This window comes from Bacillus rossius (assembly GCF_032445375.1).
Source record: "Bacillus rossius redtenbacheri isolate Brsri chromosome 4 unlocalized genomic scaffold, Brsri_v3 Brsri_v3_scf4_2, whole genome shotgun sequence".
NCBI lineage: Eukaryota > Metazoa > Arthropoda > Insecta > Phasmatodea > Bacillidae > Bacillus > Bacillus rossius.
In genome coordinates this window covers 7,764,676-7,781,007 of record NW_026962011.1, presented here as the reverse complement: position 1 = coordinate 7,781,007, position 16,332 = coordinate 7,764,676, and the positions used below count along the sequence as shown (strand labels likewise).

At 35.3% G+C, this 16,332-nt stretch overlaps 2 protein-coding genes across 3 annotated transcripts in view; one reads left to right on the top strand and one right to left on the bottom strand.

Annotated features, from left to right (window-relative positions):
• The window catches only part of LOC134542196 (constitutive coactivator of peroxisome proliferator-activated receptor gamma-like), a 131,212-nt gene that overhangs the window by 30,602 nt on the left and 84,278 nt on the right, over window positions 1-16,332 (top strand). The gene's annotated exons all lie outside the window — the stretch shown is intronic.
• The window catches only part of LOC134542198 (leukocyte elastase inhibitor-like), a 49,514-nt gene continuing 40,850 nt past the window's right edge, over window positions 7,669-16,332 (bottom strand). Inside the window, exons 5-8 of the mRNA XM_063386262.1 lie at window positions 15,082-15,300; window positions 14,119-14,300; window positions 12,320-12,464; window positions 7,669-10,738 (exon numbers count right to left, since the gene is read on the bottom strand). Of these exons, the coding sequence (XP_063242332.1) occupies window positions 10,242-10,738; window positions 12,320-12,464; window positions 14,119-14,300; window positions 15,082-15,300 (1,043 nt within the window). The 3' untranslated portion in view covers window positions 7,669-10,241. The remainder of the gene's footprint in view (window positions 10,739-12,319; window positions 12,465-14,118; window positions 14,301-15,081; window positions 15,301-16,332) is intronic.

The window sequence follows — 16,332 nt, the reverse complement described above, 5'->3', positions numbered from 1 at the left end:
GAAACAAAGAATTATAAACGAATTATATACGGTGTTTTGGTTAAAATAAAGATTTACGGTCATTGTAAACGACGTTATTGTGAATCGGCGACAACTCAAATTGAAACATGAGTACTCAAACATTAGCGACGTTAATCCGAAACGACGTAAATCGGTACGACGTAAATAGAGGACTTACTGTACAATCTTAAATATCTTAATGCAAAAAATATTTGCAGTAAATTTTATCTTTGGCATTGCATGAAATAAGTTTGTTCTTTATTGAAAACATTGCGCTTAAGGTTTGCCTATGAAAAATGTTTAATACGGCGATGGGAGAGAGAGGAATTGGGGACGTAAAGGAAGTCAATGTAACGTATTTGTGTAAAAAGAAAATTATTAATGACCCTCATTCGAACAAATATTAAAATATGTAGTACTAATTTAATAGGACAAAGTTATAACAAAGATCGTGGCTTATGCCATTAACGTATTACGTCACACGCCACCGAAACATTGTCGCTAATTTTTAGAGGAATATTACCAACTGGGTGAGCGGAAAAAATATAACTGAAAAACGCTTAGGCATAGGGTTTGGTGCAAGGTGTGTTTAAACGTATGACAAGTTTTATGTAGTAATATACTAATGATAATAATGGAAACAAGTCAAAAATTGTTTCCGTTTAACAAGTTGAACTTAGGTAACATTTATGTAAAATTTTAAAAATGTTTTGTTTGAAAAAATATTAAAGATAAATTAAAATATATATAAATAAATACTTTAATCGGCCTATCATTTAATTGAAAACATGTTTTAAATTGTACTCAATAACATTTACTGCAAACTTTTGGTTGAAACCATTTAAAAGTACCAGAATGAAAGGAATTCTCTAGGAACACTCGTGCAAAACACAAAAATAACTGGTTATAACTGAACTAATATTTTTATAGTTACATATATTTACATATTTTATATTAACATAATTATATTAAACAGCCCCCATGTAGGCACACAGCTACACTATTGAGAAATTACTTCCTTATCTATTGTCAGGAAAACAGAAATCGGACAGTAACATTTAGGAATGAAGAAAAAATTTGCAATTTCACGCAAAGTTGCTGACATAAACCATCATAGCAATAAATGAATAGCATGAGAAATACTGTATGTTTTCACATTTGTATTGCCATGAAAATAAGTTTTGAACTTTGGTTAAAAATGATGCAGCAAAGCAATAGCGAAAAAATGAAATAACCTAGCATAAAATTTCGTATTCTCCACGGAAAAGTTATTTATTGGAGGTATGACCCAAGCAACACACAGTCTAATTATTACAAAGGAATTTCACAATTTAATTTGAAATTAGAACACGCTAGTTTGGCTAAAACATTAATAATTTAGCAGCATGATTGTAATTTTAACACTTCAATGCATATAAACGATTTATCATAATTGCTATACTACCAGAAATAATATATGTATTGAAGTGGCACAAATGAAATTTGAAAACACTAAACTCGAAGAGCGACACTTTTTTTAATATAATTTCTTAATACTGTAACAAAAACTATAGTATTATACAAGCATAACTTGTAGAACATTAAAGACAAAATTCATTAGCCCTACATTTATCTTAATTTGATAATACATCCACACACACTTTACAAATTTTTTATTACCTTATTACTTATTTTGTTACACTGTAACACAATACCACTCACTGGTTGTGGTGTCTAGTGCACTGCACTATGCACATTAGTTGCAAAAAGATAAAATATCAATGAGTGAAAAAAATAAATATTTGTCATGATATACACAACCCATGAATAGCTGACATTTACTTTTGGCAGAATCATAAATAGGAATACAAAATAATAAAATTATTTTAAAACTAATATATTAATTAAACACAAATAAATAAATACCATGTATTCCTAAATTCAGTATTTACGTTTAACCAAAATAACATTAAGGTTTTTCCTATCTATCGTGGCGAGATACAATGATCCATAGGCGTACACAAGGGGGGGGGGGGGGGGGGGGGGGGGTGTTTTGGGGGTTCAACCCTCCCCCCCCCGACCCCCAAAATAAGGCAAAAAAATTATGAACACTCATGTCATTCAAGCTCAATTTCTAAACACAGAGCAACGAGAGAAATAACTCACCAAGCAGCCCAATTGCTAAGTAAACGTAAACAAATTTGAATTGCAGTGGTTGGTTCATGATAGGTCAGTCTAAATTCTCAAATCGCGGTGATTGGTCTATGGAATAATCAGTTCAATTCTACTTTTATTATGTTTAAGATTTTCTTAGTAGAATTGGGCATTGAGTAACAGTAGTGATTGTGACCTAATTTCATACAAAACTCTATAAAACTATTAGAATGTTGGGGGGGGGGGGGGGGGGGGGTGAATCGGACGTTTTTTGGTCGTTAGTTTTGTCAAGTCAGGTTACTTTCATTTAAATACTGTACATCTGTACGTAAAACACGAAGAAAAAAGTTTGATTATCGCAAGGTGTGTAATTTTAAACGACTGTTACAAACATTGAAAAGCTGAAATGTAAATTTCTCGCCTCAGATGAAAGGGACCTCGTTGAGTGCAACGTGGTGTGAAGTTGTGTTTGAGTCAGTAGCTTAATGGTCTCAACTTGATGTGTAGGTGTTTTTAGCGAATATTGTAAAAGAACAATATAATTTAATATATATTATACTAGCTGCCCGACCCAGCTTCGCACGGCTATACTTATGGGGGGAAAATGAGACTAAATATCCCATTTACAGTAATAATAAATGAAATAAAATGCAATTAATTTCGACAAAAATTTATTACAATGCTTTGTAATGTACTGGAGAGAAAATGAGTAGATCCGATGGTTTCCCGATTCTCGAGCACGCAACGTACAACTGATGTACCCGTACTTCGCTACGGCAGTCTACAGGCAGATCACTCTTGCGCCACTCATTATACATGCCCCTCCTTGTGGGCACGCCACTGTCACACCTCGAATGGAAAAAAAAATCAAAGCAATGCTCGTTGCCATGGAGATGCAGAAGGCATAAACAATGCAAAATCCCGCTGTCCCACTGTTGCCCGGACTTAACCACCCTTGGGAGTTGATTTTCGGAAAACGTCATTCTGCATAACATGAGGAACATTACTGTCAAGTTCAAGTCTGTAGGATATAAAATTGAAAAAAGGGCAATTTTTGATATTTAAAGTCCCCGTAAAATTTCAATGGTGATGAGGACTGCACTAGCAGTGAATTAGTTGTTATCTTTAAAAGATTTGTGCAATGGGAGTGCATGACTTGATGTAAGTTTTTGGACATACGCCATTGCTAAGAACTTTTTTTTATTTTATTTATTAGTTTTTCTTCAACAGAAAAAGTTCTTAGCAATGGCGTATGTCCAAAAACTTACATCAAGTGAATTAGTTGTTGCCATAAAGAAGAATGAAGCATCAACAAAGCAACAGCCGTTGCCATGGTGATTTTCTACCAAAAACTGGAATTTTGATATTTTACACCCCCATAACTCCCATAACTCCCTTTAGAAAATCATATCTTAGTGAGCGTCTACATACATCACAAAATGAGTAACTATGCTATGTTTCAATCGGTTGAAAGATTTCAAGTCAATCGTAATGAGTCAGTCAGTGATATTTCGCACAAATATATTTTTAAATTTAAATAATTTTACATTTAAAAAAAATCTATCTAAGCGATGCCCGTTACCATGAAGACGCAGAAGGCATAAACAATGCAAAATCCCGTTGTCATGGAGATGGAGTACCCACTGTTGCCAGTGCTTAACCACCCTTGGGAGCTGATTTTCGGAAAATGCTGTCATTAATCGAAATAAAATGTAGCCTATATATAAAGTTGGACAAAGTTACAAATATTTGTGCGAAATTACATTAAAATCAATACAGTAGTTTTGGAAATTAGCCCGGACAAACATTGTGACACGAGATTTTTATATATAAAGATTTAATTCTGTTCTGCTACAATTGAATTGTAAAGCCTGAATTACAACAGCCCGTCGCATCCGAGCGTCATCCGTTCGTCCGTCAGCCACCAAGCGATATACAACTTCACTTGACTTCACTCCACTGCTTGGATTTAGGCCTTGAGCGATATCCGTTTAGCCAGAAATATCAATTTCATTATTCTTTTTCATCATCTTTTATCGCATGTGTAAATTTTGAATGAGTCTCTATTTTACTCCCATGCCTTACCCAGGACTCGAACCCAGAACCTCTCCCACCATAAGCCGGTGTGCATCTGACTACGCTACGGAGGTCGGTTGGCGATTTACAACACTCCGCTCGTCCGTCCTAATATTTCTCCATGTCAATGCTGACAACTGTTGAGAAAACTTAACAATTCGGGGGAAAAAATTATCATATGTAATTATATTACTTAAACAATTATGTAAAGTAAGTACTTGAAACTCATTAAACTCAGAGTGTTTTTTTGGCATGTATTTACACATTTCCAGAGTTACCATACATAATTATAATACTTCCGTGACTTAGACCATTTTTGTTTCAATATAGAGCTTTCGAAATGTTAAACAAACTTTAATACATTTTAATATAATATTTTATATGCAAACACCTAGAAGACATTAGGAGGTTATAGTTTCATCCGTTCACCCGTCAAAAGTATAAAGTTACCAAGCTTTAGACGGACGAGTGGATGACATTTTTCAGTCCATCTTATTGGGTGCAGGTCACGTAATTGACAAGACGGATGACGGATGGACAGGCTATTGTAATTCCGGCCTTAGTTGCTAACACCCTTACAATCAAATTATACAGCAATTATTCTATTGTAATGCCGTCAACTTATTAGGAATAAGTTTGTAAAGTGCGTACATAAATTCGTTTACTAATTATATATACTTATCTGAATATACAATATTGTAATGTGAACTTACTTAAGTTAATTGAAAGAAAAATTACGTACAAATTACATATCAACAATAGCCCAAGTTAAAAAATGAAATTTGAGACTATTCTATTTATTTACTCAAGAAATAATTAATTTTTTGTGTTTATGCAGTTTTTCTTAAAAATCTGGAAGAACACCCCCCAAAAAAAATTCTTGGGTACGCCTATGCGATGAGCACACCGTTACAAATGTACAAATAAATTTACGTTTTTTGAATGTTTGCTAGCTCATAAATTTAATTAATTGTCCGGTAGAACTTGAGATCTATTATAGTCTTAATATCTGTAAGTTAGTTGTGTATTTGAATGTTCGTATGATTGTGCCATTTAACACTTCAAAGAGGCTAATGAAATTATTCAATATAATATTTAAGAGTGGCGGGTTAAAGTTTAATAACGTAATGTCAATGAAATCAAAATATCGCTCGCAAATGTTAATATGTTGCGTGGCGTCGATATTGGCTAGCGTTAGTGACAAAGCATTAACAAAATGGCCATACCTGGACGGATGATTTATTCTTACGTTAATAATGTAAAAATTTTGAATGCTGGTTCGCAACTTATTATATCATCAGCCTTATGATGATATCAGGTGTCTTTTTAAATCTAAAAATAGCAATCATTAATTATATTTTAATAGTGCAGAAATACTAAGTTTATCTTCATCACTTCCTTATTAATAAGAGCATGCATTTTCTGCGAAAAGATTTCGAGACTAGCTGAGAGTTAAAACACTAGTATTGTCTATGTTTCGTGACTGGTTCAGTTTCGTTCAAGCACATGCTTACTATTAGTACATGAATCACAGCCATCCGCGGGAGAAAACGCGTTCTGAACGGCACGGTGAAATAGGGCTGTATTCTCTTGCATTCGGGCACCAGTCTTAAGGAGGAAACCGTTGGCGTGGGCATACCTTTTTGCGGTCTAATGGGCATTCAAATTTTTTCGCGAACTTCATGGCCCTACTTATTAGTCGAGAATAAATTAATTTTTGGATATGTGATTGTTCTACGGAAATGTGTCTTTTTCGTTAGGCATTAAGAAACATTTAATTACAATGTTCCTGAGACCTTTACCCATTTGTCTAACTGTTTTTAATAATAGGTGTTTGCTTTAACTCACCCGTGTTTCTACACTCTTCATGTCTGTACCAAATTTGCCAAAGATTTCTTACTTTTAACACCGTAATTCATTTTCTTGATAAAAAAAAGTTGGTTGTCTGTAAAGTCGGTATACGGACGATAGTTTAACGTGACGTCATAACAAAACATTGATGAAATGATTGCATGCTGTTATGAATAAAATTGAATCATTGTTAGAGACCTGCAAAATTCGCGGATTCATTTACCTCTAGGATAGACTCCACAGTCCTTTAAATAATCGCGGAAATGACACCTGTTCATTGGCTACTGACGCGTGAGACGTCTCAACTAGGCTGTCCGTAATTCGGCACTTTCTTGGTTTAGTGTTTCCTATTGGCTCACAGTTCCCCGGATAAAATGTGGGCCAATCGCAGAAGCGGTACGAAGGTATAGTTGTTTTGATGCTAGACTATCGCGAAATGAATCCGCGAATTTCGCATGTCTCTAATCATTGTTATTGAATGATCACTATTTTGTATGGATACAAAGAAGGAGTGAAATGAAATCTACAATTTAATTGATAAATTTACTTATATTTGCATTCAAATTTGTTTATTACTTTAACGAAGAGATTATTTTAACTATAACTTTTATACATGTTTGCTATTTAACTTCTTCTAATCTGTGTTATTCTGTTAAGGATAGGACGATGATAGGAAAAGTAGGAAACAAATGGGAGTGTTTCAAGTTTAATGTGCCTCGAAAAAGTCAAATCGATGGTTGTTCCAATCGAGTGGAAGAGAGATAGATGCGGCGCAAGCGTACAATGAGCGTAACGGGACTAAGCGTAATGGGACAATGTGTGTTATGGGACACTTTTTCGTGTTTGCAGCCGGCGTTCATCAATTTATTAGACGTCACGTCAATAAAGAGCGTTTTGAAAGTTTTCGCCCTTTCGTAACACCTTTAAGCCACTTTGGCATTTTGACAGAACCGAAAATGCCGTAGACTGCACTCCAACTCTATCGCTCCGTCTGCAGTTTGGCAACAACGGAGAGGGCGTCAACCAGGGAGGGGGCGAGCCCAGCGTCATTTCTGATAATCGGCTGTGAACACGAGAGAATGGTGTCAAATAGAAAGATAAGAAACGGGTGTGGTGGGAGGTGGGGAGGAGGAAAGGTTCGACGGAGGCAGCAGAAAATTACCTTGCTGATAGGCATGCGACTGAAGCGCTATCCTTCAGGCAACAGTTGAACTTTTTTCTCATTCTTGCCCTATGTTTCTGGAAACGACCAACAGATGTGTTAGCATCGGAAATTTATCCTCGTAGCCGAGGGCCTAATAAGCCTTAAATGCTTTTTGTAAACAGAGCCCACTTGGATATCTTTAGTAGATTTCAAATCAATTTTTTTTTTCCTAAAGGTTTTCACACCATATGTGCGCCCGGACAGATGGGGCCCTTAAGAACCTGCTAGGTTCAAAATTATTTGATTGATATTAAATACTGCAAACACAGGCATAACTTTACTATAGCTGATGGTGAATGGGTAGCATGGTTATTTTGGAATAGATAGAGACTGATAAAATTACAAACGTGTTGGCGCCTGTCAGAGCTAGATGAGGTTCTTAAATGAAGATCAAAAAAAATTCATTCTTCCTCGAAGTACAACAGTAGGAGATTTTATTTCATCATCTTCCAACAATTACACTATTCATTTTAGCATAGTAATACTGAGGCCCGCAGTCATGAGTCTCTGGGAGAGGGCTAGTTTCCCAAAGGCAGACTATACCATAACATATTCACTGGCAGATTATACCATAACATATTCACTCAACATTCTCAGTGGCACATTGCATTCCCGAGCAAATTTGCAACAGAAAACATGCAGTCATCCTAGACTTTCATCCACTTCAGAGGCTAGTTTAAGTAGTACCATCACAAATATCAACATACATCACTTACACTTATTTTCAGCACATAGCTACGTTACATAGTGTGTGTATAATACATGTAGGAAATAATTTTCACTAAACAAAAAAAAAGTAATTTAATAATGTGTACATTACAAAAAAAAATTAAATTGTTTATATTGATAAATAATTTTAAATAGAAGTATTTAATATTTTACAAGAACATAAAAAAAATTACACAAATAATAATTTTGTACTCTTATTAACAGCGCTTGACGAACTAGACAAAAATTTATGGTAAATATTGATATCTTGCTTTTAGCTTTCTTGGGACATTTTTGGATATTTAGTTTCAGGAGGCATGCAGATGCTTATTGGGTAAAAGTTCTGATACACATCATCTATTTGTGCAAACCATGTAGGAAATAATTTTTTTTAGTAACAGTAGTTTAAGGTAACGAGAATATGTACATACACATTGTGTTTTCTGCAGTTTGTTAGTAGAAAAAAAGATGCACTAAATAGTATCAACAGTTAATGAAAAAGACAAATAGAAGCTGTGTTTTTTTATACGCACACGTGTGGACCACATGCTCACTGATGCGGTCCTGTTTCTCCCATTCAATGTCCAACTACGTTACAGTGTTTGCATAAAGGTAGATATCATTCTCACGAGATCTGCAGACACACAATGAGTTTAAAGATAACAAGCAGTATTTTGTGCCTTGGCATGGCAGTTATCATTGTTCACAAACCACGGAACAAGAAACTGAGTCATGTCGCACCTACAGTGCTGTTTCAGGCGTTGGAACATTTCCTGTTTCTTACATATCACATTTTGCAACATTTACCTTCATCATCATGCAGATGAGTATCAAGATGTTGCTATTTCTCCTGATGAAAACGAGGCCATCTCGTAGTAGATGGTGATGAAAGTACAAGATTGAATTAAGTGGAGATATATGGTGTTTATGTTATCATAACATCATACTGTAATGACTTGTAATTTAAAATATTAGATTGAATAATAAATGCCATCAGTAATGCATCCGTAAAATAGTTTTACAATTTTGGGTACATGACACTTGAGATCACTAGTCTTTATGTTACTGAGGAAATCTTAATTACATTGTTATTGAATTAAGTATAGGATAAGAACATAAGTACATATGTATATTTTTACTTACAATAACTTTGAGCCTGATTCTGTAACTTACTTGAATTAACCTAATTTATTTAATTTGGCATCATTTTAATTAGGTTTAGTGAAAACATATGTGGTTTTTTTCAATAAAAACTAAGATAACCAAAAGAAAAAATTGAAAAGCCTTAGAGAAGGGCAACTCTCTATCAGTCGTTAAGCTTAAAGATTTAAAGACCATCATATCACTTCTAGAAAACTAATTCCTGAGTAGCATTCTTCCTAAATACATAGATTTATGCATGTGTTCAGTTATCATTTACCTCACAATCTAGGTAGGCCTACATATTGTATTGCTAATAATATTTTTTTCTTAAATATCAGCCTATTGGGATATATTTTCATAAAGTACTGTACATACTAGTAAATAATGTTGTTTCAGTGATTATATTACCAAAAGCTAAGTAAAACACATGCAGCTTCAATTATTTACTGAATTTCATATTCATAGGTTAATTTTTGTTCTCTAATTTTGTCCTTTGCAAATTTTCCATTTCTTTCGAAAAACTGACGAAAATCAACTTTATGATAGATTGTATTTGTTGAGTCTATGTTTATCTTGCCTTACAAGATAGTGCAGTTTTTTTTAAACATTTTGCTGTACAGTACAGGGTTTAGGAATATTTTGCACACCCTAATTAAACATATTACAGTTTTGGTGACATGACACATTCTCAAATGCCAAAATAATTGCCTAAATCTGTTTCAATATTAAACATCTGGTATTTTTTTTCTGTTTTTTGAAGGAAAAGCCGACAATTTTTTCAGTTCTCAAAATACGTCTTTCATAAATATACATCTCTAGTGAATTCACAGATCAGATATGTTGTTTGTGCTAGGTGCAGTGAACATTTAGAATGTTCAATCTTTCAGCCCTACTTGTAAACATTTTACTGAACGGTACTCTTTGACATTAAAATTAAAATATCCTAGTAGTAACAGGGGATTTTTCTTTGCTTTTTCCTACGAGTACAGTACTACTTGCATCTTTCACTTCACCGCTATCTTTATAAAGTCAAAAAAAAATTTGGAATGTTTCAAAGACAGGAAATCCCTGATTGTTGCAGTGTCACAGCATGAAAAAAAATTTCAAATAAGTCGGAGCATGTTCCTTAAACTTGCTTGTCGGAGAAGGTGATACTGTCCTCGTACGACGAGCTCGACTGTCCGTACTGGTTCTGTGGACCCGGGGCCTTGTTCACGTTGACGGGACTGCCGCTAGCGTCCATGCCGAGGACCTTGTCCCTGAGGTTGGGGTAGCTCTGTGCCGTGGCGATCTGCGGTGGGATCCGGGCATCGTAGACAGGGGGGCGGCCGGGAGCCTGGGCCTGCGGTCGGACCACCACAGGGGGCTGCGGTCTCCCCGGCATAGTGGGGGGGGCGATCGCAGCGCTGGCCATCTGTGGCTTGTAGAGCGCGTCGAGCGCGCTTCCGGGGGCGGGGTCGCTGTTCCGGGGAGGCGCGGCGTCTGGTTTGGCCTCCTCCGGGGTCGTCACGCGGCCGGCGAAGATCACGCTGCCTCTGACCGTGTCTCGGATGAAGAACAGGAATGGCCGGTCCACCCGCAGCCTGGGCACTGTGGATCCCATCAGCGGGATCACCAGAGCACCTGCGAGTTGCAGAATGTTTAATGTCGTGTGAACATTCTGCTGCTAACCAAATTTTTTTTTTCACCTCATTAATTTTTAACTCTCGATATTAACACGGATTTGTTTAGTGTGAGATACAATTTGCCTTAGGCTTGCATTATTTATTTAGTGTCTTGCCTGTGCTTTATATTGTCTTTTAATTTTTAACAATAATGATAAATTTTTAATTAAACCATAACTAGCACAACACTCTTAATAAAAATTAACATACCTAATTTTGCAATAAATAATATGTAGTTTCCAGGATGTAAGACGACACTTAAAATAATAAATCAGCTTTTCAGTTACGAAAATGAGAAAATGAAGTGTCACCTTCATATAAGACGTTATGCCATTGGGCATTGAAGCAGAAACACCTCCTTTATTCGCATGCAGGGTTGAAGTTTTTTGGTGGCATATATTGAAGAAATTATGTTAAGTAGAGAAGCCATAAAATTCCATTGCTTTCATTTTGCTCGCTTTCAGGAAATAATTTAGAGATTGACAGTCCCGAGTGATGGATAAGGAGGGAGGATGGTTGAGGGTGATGTTTGGTATCTACTCGTATAACCTGTCAGCCAGCAATTTTATAAACATTTTTAACTACATTTGGTCTAGCATTAGTAGCGTAGAAAAAGAGACTGTATTTATAAGTAAAAGTTAACAGATCAAGTTGTTCAGGCTGCAAGTGTGGATACAAGGGTAAAAACACACTCAAGGTAGTCAATTAATTCTAATCATAGCTCTTCCCATTCCTTTTTCTGCTACATCAACGTAAGTACTTCTGGGTATGTGGACTCCATACAAAAGTGACATAAGTACTGTCACATTACACAACCTGTCTTAATAAGTTCAGTAGCGGCTTGAAGCTCTTGACACTTGTGTAAAACTCCGTTCTTACTTGCCGAGAAATGCAATAACATTGAGCAGGAGTTTTTAGAATGAATCCTAGTAATATTTGAAACTAGGTAATAATTACTGCTTGCGATAATGTAGATTTAATTTTACTAGTATCCGTTTCTCAAAAGCAGCTTGCTCGCTTGCAAGCAGGCTAATTGAAAGAGTCTCGTATACAATCTTTTTGTCTAATCAAAATGGATCTCATATTTCATGTATTTACCTTAATGCTAACACTTGTGTTCGAAGCAAAACCATGTAGGTTATTCAGGACAAGAAATTGTTACATGTTATGTGTTTTACATAAGGACTAAGATATTATATAACTGGATTTTTGTCTCTGGCACACTAAGTTAACATTGTTTTACAATTTTCTATCAGAACTGTCAAAATAGACTATGTTAAATTGACACACAGTTATGTTTAAATAATGCATCACCAATATGCTTAACATACTAGCACTGAAATATCAAATAATAACCGCATTGAATCTTGGACAAACAAAGCAATTCAAGATTTTATAACCTCAACATATAAGCTGTGTCCACCATGAAACGATTTTGACAGTTATTTTGAAAAAAATGTTTTTCAAAGATGGACTCGAAAAAATTCCTACTGCAAAGCTTGGCCATATGGTATACATCCAATTTATTCTGTGATTTCACCTGTCCCCGCAGCTGCAATGCTTCCTTCCTCATTCACGATTATCTTTGCCTTGTGGAACACATTGCTGATGTATGGGGCGTTCTCCGTCTCCTTCACCATGGCAGTGAGGTTGGCATTGGCACCAAAAATATCTTTGATGTCAAGCTGCAAGTTGAAATGAAACAATATCCTTGTACCTCTGTCCCCCTCCTACTAACACATGAACACACTCCGGACATGACACTTTAACTATTAGGTTGAGACGAAACACTGTCTGAATCCAAGTTTATTACAAATTACAAAGAACTCGCACTTTGACGTGCCAAGTGACATAGTTAAATGGGTGACGAGACAAGTCAACTATGGGAAAGTGAAGGCAAGAGGCGAAACGAGATCAATCACTACAAATAGCTCAAGCCGAGCAGTCAAAGAAACCTTTGCATGCAATGCTGCAAAATAAATAACAAACTTTTAACATCTAGTACGATATTAAAAAAGCAAGCTAAACAGACTTGCTACAAGCAAGTAAGGCCATTCGTGATGAGCAGGGACGATTATATGGTGAATTGCGATAAACCCGAACTAACACCGTAAAGCTTGCTAAACAGTATATAGCACTGAAATGCTAGTTAATGCATCATTTATCACCAAAATTTAATATGATATCAATCAGCATTTTGACTAAACTTAACTCAAATGCAAAAATTATATATTTCACTATAGTAAATTTTTTTAATGTAATTTTTTTAGCATAAATTTCTTACCAAAATGTTTAATCTAATGGATTAAAAAAAAAATTATTTTGTTTGATTTTGCAAATCTTTATTAGTAAAACTATTTTACGTTAATGTCGATGGCACATTTTCCAATCACAAAAATTGGCTGATTCATTTTTATTTTTCTGAGTAGTTCTGTTCTAGACATGATTTTTATTAATGATTTTATTATACAAGTATATCAGGTGTCAATCAAAATGAGACTATTTTGGTGAAATTTGTATTAAAACGATATTTTAGTTTTATTATATGTGGATTAATTCACTGTTTTTATTAATAAAGTGTATAAAAATAAAAACAATACCGGTTTCACAAACGAAATTGTCCTAAAAATAAAAACAATAAAATCTTATCCCTATTGATGATGAGGCACCCCAAACCATAAGTTACACTTTAACAACACTAGCTCTATGACTTCACCCCGGCTTGCAGCATTCCTCCTCTACGACCGGCTGGTGAGAAAATGAAACTGCCGGCACAGCAACCGATAAAGCCAAAAAAACCGAAGGGTTAAACGTGTCACAAGTAAAGGATGTGGAAGGTGCGCAACAGTTGGTCTTCATGTAAAATTTCCAGGGACATCTATACAATGAGCAGTAAAGTAACTCTTCTTAGCCTGTTCAGAAATCTTGCAAGCCCAGAAACCAGAAAGCATAACTTTAGATAATTTGTTAAACGACCTTATAATTTATGTGGGTTTTAATGTCATCCCTAGTTATAGATAAACAGAGTTGGAATAAAACACTAAAATTAGGCTTACCTCTCAATGGGGACATTTTGAATTTTTTAATTTTTGTGGAATAAAAACAAGAGATTTTCTCTCAAAATGTGAATTTTTCCCTGAAAATTGGGAAACTTTTCCCATAATTTTTGTTAGTTTTTTTACTCAAGAACTCTTCAGTTCAACCATATTTATTTTTTGTTAAATTTAAAATTGTTGCTGATAGGATAGGGTCTAAATAATTTTCATGCATGGCCCACAGGTCACAAGAAACACTAAAAAGTATTGAATGGGAGGGCCAATTTGTGTGACTTGTGCCTACCTGTCGCAGTATTTTAACGAGATCCGTGCTGTAATCCAGCTGGAACCGAGGTAAGGAGATAACCACTTCGGTCAACTCCAGAGATTGGAGGATCGCTGAAATGGACCGGTGAGGCAAATCCCTCACCAACTGACCGATTCCATCAAGTTTGTTGGGCATCACCACGAGCATTGAGAACTTGCCTTCCTGAAAACAAAAAAGTCAAAATCAATCAGTCAGTCAGTTTCAGACTTTACAAGCTGGAAGTTGTTCCGATACACAGGTAACTTATTCAAGTACGGAATCATAGGAACACAGCATACTAAACTAATTAAACTGTAAAATAATTTGGTTAGCGAAAATGGCGCATGTAAAATTGTAAAAAGAAAATGCCAAACAATTACAGCACAAGTTTAAGCTATATTGTATACTAGCTCTCCTAACCTGAAGACAATTTTTCACTAAAAAATAAGGTAGATTTTGAACTATGTTTCTCAAGTATTTTACATGTGAATTATACATAGTATTTAATATTTAAAAAAAACTTAATTGATTAAAATTCATTCTACCACATTGCAAAAGACTTACTTTATACAATTACATATAAAAAAAATTTAATATATATTTGTTAGCTTGAACTATAAGGGCACTTAAAATCACTATGGTGTGCACCTGACATTTTTTCTAGAGGAGGAAATAGTATTTAGTTTAAATGTTTCAGAAAAAAAAAATATAACACAATTGGTCATGAAATTCTTAAATGAACCATCTTATTTGTGATGGAAAACACCATAATTTCAATTTATAGAACTTCCAAATTACATTTTCAGAAATGTTTTGAGTTAAACATTGCTTTTAAAAGCTTTGAAATTTTTTTTTGATTAATGTTAAGGTAACCAAAGTATTTTTTTCTGTAGTTTTTGTGAACTTCATGTAGTCTTAAGAATAAAGTATTTTATTTATTAAAATTTTGCAATTTTGTACTTGCCTGGTACGGAATGTCGACCGCCTGGGCGTCCAGGTCTTCGACATTGCCATAGCGATAGTAATCAACACTCTCCATCATGTAAGATTTCTGGCAGGTGCTAGGCTTGGGGTAGAAGCATCGGACAAGTGTCCCGTCTAGATCGAACTCCGTACGCCACCGACCTTTGAAGAATATTGCATTTGCGAGGAGCATCACAGCATCCTTTTTGAAGTTTTCTGCAACAAAGGAATTGAAAAATACATGTGCGATGATGCAAAAATCACTAGTCAGATCTATTTCCTGAAAACTTAATAATAATTCAAACTATCATGTTTAATTCTCTGAACGTAGGAGGCAAGGGCGCAATGCGCACCAGGTACCTGGGCGGCCTGGCGGGCCCGCACGGCTACTGACATTACGCACGTGTACCTTCGGGGATTAGAGCAGCCCGGTCTCGCCACCCCCCTACCCCTGCGCCCTCCTTCCTTGGCGCTGTTATCTATCCCTTAGAGCCGGTTTTATGACCCCCGGCTAAATCTTCAGGTTAGGCTAGCCTCCAGTTAACGAACGAGGGGTGTATTATGACCCATACTTAGCCTGCGGTTGGCTAACCGGAACCTGACGATGCGTGTGGTGTAATAATGGGTGTGTTGATAATGAAATAAACCAGAATTTGGTAACTTTTGTTGTGAGACAGTTTTTTTTCTGGTAGAATGTTAGTCAGCTGTTTGTTTGTATTGTGAATCGTAATGTTTACAGCTGCAGTAAAGAAATATGCCGCAAACTTTATCTTGCAACAGATATAATTAAATTAACCAAAAACTACTTCGACGTCAAACCTACTTTGTATTAAACCATAAAATTACAATTTAAGATTCAAAACCGTGTGTTTTTTACTTTACTTTTGTATTTAAACTCATGATTTTGTTAGGTTATATATTAAGCCAAAACTAACGAAGTAATTCTATACAAAAAAATAAATAGGGATAAGACTTTTTTGCTAGAGAACACTTATTTCTTTTATAAATTTATTTCATAATCAAATAATATAGACCCTGTTTTGGAAAAATACTTGTCGATTTTCATTTCACTGGTGTAGGTTTCATTTTTGTACTAATAGTTTTGAATCACGTATCCAAATTAATCCGATCCTGATGGAATTAGTTTGTGGTATATGATGCTTGCTGTTTTAATTTAGTAGGTCGAGAGATCCTAGACATATTCACTGGTGAAATAATTATGATTGTTTAATGTATACGAAAGAAATA